This window comes from Aedes albopictus, chromosome 1 (genome assembly GCF_035046485.1).
Source record: "Aedes albopictus strain Foshan chromosome 1, AalbF5, whole genome shotgun sequence".
In the NCBI taxonomy this organism is placed as follows: domain Eukaryota; kingdom Metazoa; phylum Arthropoda; class Insecta; order Diptera; family Culicidae; genus Aedes; species Aedes albopictus.
Genome location: NC_085136.1, coordinates 76,751,556 through 76,759,813, shown reverse-complemented (window position 1 = coordinate 76,759,813; position 8,258 = coordinate 76,751,556). Strand labels below are relative to the sequence as shown.

Below are 8,258 nucleotides of genomic sequence, written 5' to 3'. Positions count from 1 at the left end.
ATTAACACGGAGCGTAGTGTACAATGCCAAAAATGTACAAACTGTTATCATTCTGCTTGCATCAGAGAGAGTACGGATCGTCTAGAACAGTTTACGTGTGAATCCTGCGCTCAACGTTTTTCTGCACCACCAGCCTTATCCAGTTGCGGACGTTCAAGTACCTCTAGTACACGGAGAGCCCGACTGGCCCGTGAGCTAGCCTTGTTAGAGGAAGAACGGAGACTAGAAGAGGAAGCGCGGAAGGAACAGCTGGACCGAGAAAGGTTAATGAATGAGAGGGCCGTGAACGAGAAAATCGAACGCGACAAGCAGTACTTGGCGCGTAAACGTGATCTGCTCATACAGCAGGACGAGGAAGATGATATTGTGAGCATCAGGAGCCATCGCTCCACCCATTCGACTGAAAAACTTATTGAGGATTGGATCGACACGCAGGAGAAGCCAACCAGCGATGCTGGTACGGGCGTCGTTGGAGAGACGTCCAAGCCATCCGCGCCAACTCATCATACGCCAGTAAAGTCGGCAGGTGCACACGGTCAGCAAAGTACTTCCACGCCTATTCGTGACGAACAAATCACAAACAGCGAGATTCCCATGAAACGCGAGCCTTCGAATTTCATAGACTTGATGTCACCGACCGGTAGCATCACAATCGGAGAAAGCGATCCCGGAGAAGCCGCCGGAGGAAATTCTCAGGTGGATGATAATCTTCTTTCGCCTGCCATCTCGCTGGTCAATTTGAACTCCTTGCAGAATCTTCTGGAAGAACAAAAAGCAATCGTTCATCACACGGGGGCGCTACCAAAACTAGCAAGGAATGCTCTACTGCCGTACGGTCAGTGGCAAAGGGATACAGCTCTTCGACGCAAGACAAACGAGCTGGAGCAGCGTCACCAAAGCGAAATTGACACACGACGGAGGCGGGAACTGGATCTGGTAGACGAAATCAAACGTCTACAACTTCAGAAAGATTCTGACATCGAGAAGTTTCGGAAGCACGAAGCTGATACGCAAAAGAGGCTGCAGGAATTCTCAGACCGACAGACAGCTCTGGAATTACGCCGGCACGAGGAATTGCAGCAACGCGACACGGAGATACGCCGACTGAAGGATGCAGAAAGGCGACTAACGGATCAACTCAACCTGTTCAGCCAGAAACGCGAGCGGGACGGTGCTATAGAAGTGAACAACGTGCCTGCACATATGGAGCAACAGCAGCCAGAGAGAACGAACCAGCCAAGAGGTCCTATTGGAACTAAAGGGTTTGTAATTGATCCGTCCCCGGTAAGTGCCGCCCCACTTTACCCAACCAAAACGAACACATCACCGCCTCAGTATCAAAATTATGATCTTCACCCCCCAATATCCATGACTTTTAATAAAAATCGATCCCCCCCCTTGGACCATATTTTGCCCCATCTGATAAACCACCCAACAATGCCTGCTACGTCGTTACCAGTGGGAAGTCCGAGGTTGCCGTTACCCGGACATCACGAAGTATTTTGCCCATCGCCAGAACAACTCGCTGCCAGACAAGTTCTCTCTAAGGAATTGCCAAGCTTCACCGGTGATCCCATCGACTGGCCACTCTTCTTCAGTAGCTACAGTAACTCAACAAGTGCCTGTGGATACTCTGATGCTGAAAATTTGCTGCGACTTCAACGAGCTTTACAAGGACCAGCAAAGGATGCAGTAAGCAGTTTTTTGCTACACCCATCCACGGTTTCACAGGTGATCTCGACTTTGCAAACCCTGTTCGGACGGCCAGAGCAAATTGTACACATTATGATCGAAAAGGTACGGGCAACTCCTCCGCCTAAGTCTGAACGTCTGGAAACCTTGATATCTTTCGGTTTAGTTGTTCAAAATCTCTGTGCACATCTGAAGGCCGTTGGATTGGATTGGCACTTGTCGAACCCTTCATTATTGCAGGAGCTGGTCGACAAACTACCGGCGAATGTTAAATTCAACTGGGCCTTGTATCAACAGCAGTTGCCAGAGGTCGACCTAAATGCGTTCAGTGATTATATGGCCCGAGTCACGTCTGCCACAAGTAGCGTCACACTCTTCAGTGCTCACCAAAAATTCGTTAAGGAAGACCGACCGAAGCTCAAGGAGAAGGCATACATAAATGCCCATTCGACCATGGAACCAGGGGGACCCGAGTCTTCGTCAAGCAAATCGAAACGAGATGAAGTGATAAAGGGAGGGAAAGCTGAGGAAGTGAAGTCATGTCCTGCGTGTAATGAACACGGACATCCAGCTGGAGAGTGCGAGAAGTTCAAGGAACTCAACCTGGACGCCCGTTGGAACATGGTGAAGGAGCACAAACTTTGTCGACGATGTTTGATTTCTCATCTGCGATGGCCGTGCAAAGGAGAAGTGTGTGGTGTAAATGGCTGCCAGAAGCTGCATCATCGTTTGCTCCACTACGATTCCAGTATGGATACGAAGCAGACAGAACGAAGTGCCAACGCTACGGTTACCATTCATCAGAGATCTGCTGCATCAATACTTTTCCGGGTGCTTCCGGTAACGCTCTATGGAAAACATGGAAAGATAAATACGCTAGCTTTTCTTGACGACGGATCTTCCGTTACCCTCATCGAACAAACCATAGCTAACTCTTTGGGATTGGATGGTCGAACAGAGTCTCTTTGTATTCAGTGGACAAGCGGGATCAACAAAAGGATATCAGACGCACAGAAGGTTCACATGGAGATCTCAGCACTAGGGAGCGATAAACGATTTAAAGTTGGGGAAGCGTACACCGTCGAAGGATTAGGACTACCTGAGCAGTCGCTGGACTTTGAGCAACTTGCAGAAGAATTCAAATATCTGAAGAAACTCCCGGTTCAAAGTTTCCAATCAGCAACTCCAGGAATATTGATTGGCATTGACAATGCCCATCTACTAGCAACGCTAAAGCTACGGGAAGGACGAATGCGAGAACCGATCGCGACGAAAACTCGCATTGGATGGGCAGTCTATGGTCGCCTTGGAGGAGAGCAGCAGCTCCAACATCGACAAATGCATATCTGCTCAAGGACCTCATCAGACGACCTTCACGAATATGTTCGAAAGTTTTTCTCACTAGAGAGTCTTGGAATAGCGGTAGCACCTAATCATGAAGGCCTCGAAGACCAGCGGGCGAGGCGAATATTGGAGAAAACTACTACTCGGACAGATTGTGGTAAATTTGAAACGGGTCTTTTGTGGAAATCCAACTACGTCGAGTTACCCGACAGCTTACCCATGGCGAAGAAACGTCTGAAATGCTTGGAAAAACGGCTACAAAGAAATCCTGGGCTGTATGAAGACGTTCGCAGGAAAATTGAGGAGTTTCAACTTAAGGGATATATCCATGAAGTTTCAAGAAAGGAACTAGATACCTTCGACTTGCGGCGAACATGGTACCTGCCCCTTGGAGTCGTGACGAATCCCAATAAACCTGGCAAGCTTCGCCTTATCTGGGATGCAGCTGCCAAAGCAGATGGAGAATCACTAAATGATCATCTGCTTAAAGGACCGGACCTACTAACGCCGCTGCTAGCAGTTCTGTTCCAGTTTCGGGAGCGTGAAGTGGCGATATCAGCGGACATCATGGAAATGTTCTTACAGATTCTTATCCGTCCCGCTGATCGTAGTGCTCTTCTGTTTTTGTGGCGAGATTCTGAGGACCAACCAATAAAAACTATGATGACCAACGTAGCTATCTTTGGCGCCACATGTTCACCGACTCAATCGCAGTTTGTTAAAAACCAAAATGCATGGGAATTCCAGACGGACTTCCCAAGAGCATCAGAGGCAATAACGAAAAAACATTATGTCGATGACTATCTCGACAGCGTCGACACTATCGAAGAAGCGGTACAGCTAGCCAAAGATGTTGCAGAGGTACACAGAAAGGCAGACTTTTTCATTCGGAACTGGACATCTAACAAGGTACAAGTAATCGAACAAATCGGAGAAGTGCATTCACCTACAACAAAACAGTTTTCAGTGGCGAAGGATTGCAAATTAGAGAAACTGTTGGGAATGATCTGGCTACCCGAGGAGGATTGCTTTTCATTCAGCGTGTGGTTACGGGAAGATATGCAGCAACTATTGGATGGCGAAGTTGTCCCTAGCAAACGTCAATTGCTGAGCGTTGTAATGAGCCTCTACGATCCGCTTGGATTAGTTTCTACCTTCATCATACGGGGCAAAGTTCTCATTCAGGAAACATGGCGAGAAAATATTGGATGGGACGACAAAATACCTTTTGAGGTATTCTGCCGATGGAAGCAATGGCTGAAGGTCTTGAAAGAGATGAACAACGTCAAAGTTAGTCGTTGTTATTTTCCAGGATACGATAGGGCCAGTTACGATTCCCTGCAGCTTCATATTTTTGTCGACGCTAGTGAAGAATCTTATGCTGCAGCTGCTTACTTTCGGATTGTAGATAAAGGGGAAGTTAGATGTTCTCTAGTGGCATCGAAAACTAAAGTTGCCCCACTGCAATCCCTTTCAATACCTCGATTGGAACTTATGGCTGCCCTGATAGGAGCTCGGCTGAGAAAAACTATCGAAGAGTATCACTCAGTAAAAGTCACTCGCACCTACCTCTGGAGTGATTCTACAACTGTCGTGGCGTGGATACAATCCGATACACGACGCTATCGGCAGTTTGTAGCGTTCCGAGTCAACGAAATTTTGAGTTTATCCTCGGTGACAGAATGGAGATGGATCGGAACCAGACAAAACGTAGCAGATGAAGCTACGAGATGGGGAAACGGGCCTTCGACGAACCCCGAGAGCCGGTGGTATCGAGGACCTGCATTCCTATATGAACGAGATGGTGACTGGATGGAGGAACAGGTGAAGACTACTAAGGAAGAGATGCGACCTGCCTTTGTCTGTCCACATTTCATAATTAAACCAACGATAAGCATCGAACGCTTTTCCAAATTTGAGCGCTTGAGGAGATGTCTTGCATATGTGCTACGATATCTCAGTAATCTACGCAATGCTACTCGTGGCAGTCCTCGCAAAATTGGAACGGAATTGAGCCGGCAAGAGTTGCAAGAAGCGGAACAATCGCTATGGATTCTGGTGCAATCGGAAAGTTTTCCGGATGAAGTAGCCGTGATGAAGCACAACAAACAACTGGGAACAAAGAAGAAAGCATTGGAGAATTCCAGCAAGATAGCAAAACTACCACCGATGATGGACGAACAAGGAGTACTACGTGTCGATGGAAGGATGGACGCTGCAGAATATTTACCCTTTGATGCAAGAAATCCAATTATACTTCCTCGTGAACACCATGTTACGGTGCTTTTACTGGACTGGTATCATCGAAGGTATCGACACGCTAACGACGAAACGGTGTTGAACGAGCTGCGTCAAAGGTTCTACGTGGCGAAGTTGCGGACATGCCTGCGTAAGACAAAAAGTAGGTGTATGTGGTGCAAAATATACAAATCCGCACCGTTACCGCCAAAAATGGCCCCTTTACCACGAGTAAGGTTGACACCACATGTCCGTGCGTTTACTTTCATTGGTATCGATTACTTTGGGCCCTATCTGGTGAAAGTTGGACGAAGCGCAGTTAAGCGGTGGGGAGTTGTATTTACATGCTTGACGATAAGAGCCGTACACATAGAAGTCGCTAGAAGTTTATCTGCCGACTCCTGCAAAAAGGCGATTCGAAGGTTTATTGCCAGACGTGGAGCGCCGCAAGAGATTTATTCCGATAATGGAACAAATTTTGTGGGGGTTAGCCGAGAGTTGCGAAATGAAATACTCAACATCAGTGAGGAGCTTGGCAGTACGTTCACAGACACCTACACCCAGTGGAGGTTCAACCCTCCCTCGGCCCCACATATGGGAGGCTGTTGGGAACGAATGGTGAGGTCCATCAAAGCAGCTCTAAGTACCATACCAGCCGATAGCAAACTCGACGATGAATCACTGGAAACATTCTTCGCTGAGGCCGAAATGATGATCAACTCTCGGCCGCTTACTTTCGTATCCCTGCTATCGGCAGACGAAGAGGCCATCAGTCCAAATCACTTTTTGTTACTTAGCTCTACCGGTGTGCAACAACCGGTAAAAGAACCTGTCAGTGATGGTAAGTTTCTGCGAGATAGCTGGACCTGTATGCAGAAAACATTGGACAAGTTTTGGCAGCGTTGGATCACCGAGTATCTTCCGATGATTACAAGGAGAACCAAATGGTTTCAAAGTGTTCGTTCGATCAGTGAGGGTGAGCTGGTGGTCATAGCAGATGAGAAGGTCAGGAATTCATGGATGAGAGGTCGTGTAATACGCACATATGCTGGCAAAGACGGGGTAGTGCGTCAAGCCGATGTTTCTACATCAGGGGGTGTGTTGAGAAGACCTGTTGCCAAATTAGCATTATTGGATATATTACCAGAGGATGGTGGCTCCAAAGAGGATGACGTGCTTGCAAAGCCAAGCGCGACAGAGGATGGTGGCTTCAAAAAGGATGACGTGCTCGTGAAACCAAGCGCGACATGTGGGGGAGGTTGTAACGTGCAAGCCCCTCGTCTAAAGAGCCAAAATGATGGCCCAAAGAGTCCCAATGATGTCCAAGCGAATGTCAGAAAAGATAAGGGAGATTAGGTTAATGTCACAACATTGCACACCATTTGTAACCAATAGAGCTTGGAACTAGAAGCAGGACTAGATACTATATAATTTGTCAAAACTAATTAGCTGAATTGGACATCATTTGAAATAGTAAGTTTTTCTTTCTAATTTGTATTTGTTACTGTTCTTATAGTTATAATACTTCATTATAGGTTATTTGTATCATTATTATACATATTTGTTCGTCGCCGGAATTGTTCGGACACTAATTTGTAAGTTTTGCTAAATTTGTAAATTTAAAATGAACAGAAACTTATCAATAAAATTCTAGCTTGAGCTGTCCTGAATTGCAAAACCGACTTTGCTTCAAGATTGCCGAACGAAACGAACACAATAAATTCTTTAGGTATTCTTCCAAGGTTTCTATCTATTGATACCATTAAAGATTTACTTAGCGACAACACCAATTTCATCCGGATTTCCATCATGATTTTTTCTAACTTGTTTTCATCAAACATCTGTTCCAAATGAGGAACTCCCAGAACTTTTTCTTAGATATCTTTTACAATTCAAGTGATTCCCAGCTTCACGGATTTCTTTACAAATTCCTCCAAGATTTGCTTCGAAATTTGCTACAGCGATTGCTTCGGGAACTCCTCCAAGTGTTTCTGAAGCAATTTCTTCAGTAAAGAGTTTTTTATTAAGATTTCAAGAAACGATTCCTTTGGGGCTACCCCACATGATCCCTTTAGCAAATTTCCCAGAGGAATCCTTTAGGAATTACTTCAAGATTTGTTTTCAGAAATTTCTGCAAGGATTCTTTTTGAAACGCCTCAAATGGTTTTTCTTAATTTCCTTTCTAGGATTTCTTACGAAGCATTGTTCAAGCATTTCAATGATTTCTTCAGAAATTCTTCCGATAATTGCTGTATGACATCGTAAAAAGATTCCTTATGCATTTTTTCAATTCTTCTTTCACAATTCGTTCATGAATCCTTTAAGAAATTCCAGTAAAGACTTAATCTTTTTCTACAATGATTTTTTTAAAGCTACGTTACAAAGATTTTAAAGTGATTTCCCAAAGTTTTCCCTTAGATAATCCTACAAGGGTGAACACATTCATCCCCAAAGGATTCAACCCCAAACACCCTTAGCAAATTTCTACCTTCTAGCTTTTATAACTACACGCAACACGATGAAATGGAATATAATAACATTATATTTTAAAAACATTATTTAACCCTTCAGCAGTAACGCTGTTGTATTTTGTACAATATTTAAAAAAAAGTTTTCCTGATCTATACAAATCAACGGGGTGCTGGTAGCGGTGACCAATTTCTAGAAGATTAAGAATTTTTATTTACTCATGCCAACATTCATAAGAAATTGTAGCTGAACTCTTTTGGAAATTACGAGGACTAACCAAGAATTTCCTGATTCCTGTATGCGTCCTTTTTTAATTATCTTCCCATTATGTTCGCTGGAGGAATTTCTTCAGCGCAGTTCTGGAAGAAATTGCTGGAGAAATTTCTGAAAAAAATCCCTTGAGAAATTCCAGGAGGATTTTCTGGAAGAACCCCTGGAAAGAATTTCTGGAGGATTCCGTGGTGGAGTTCCTGAAGAAATTCGTGGAGAAACCCCTGCAGGAATCTCTGAAGCAA

General features: G+C 45.0%; 1 protein-coding gene across 1 annotated transcript; it reads left to right on the top strand.

Moving 5' to 3' along the window:
- Nucleotides 1–440: 440 nt before the first annotated feature.
- LOC134285019 (uncharacterized) lies at nt 441–6,975 on the top strand. The gene is made up of 2 exons (XM_062844881.1): nt 441–6,747; nt 6,810–6,975. Exon 1 carries the CDS (start codon nt 595–597, stop codon nt 6,628–6,630), a length of 6,036 nt encoding a protein of 2,011 aa, XP_062700865.1. The 5' UTR covers nt 441–594; the 3' UTR covers nt 6,631–6,747; nt 6,810–6,975.
- The last annotated feature ends 1,283 nt before the right edge of the window (nt 6,976–8,258 follow it).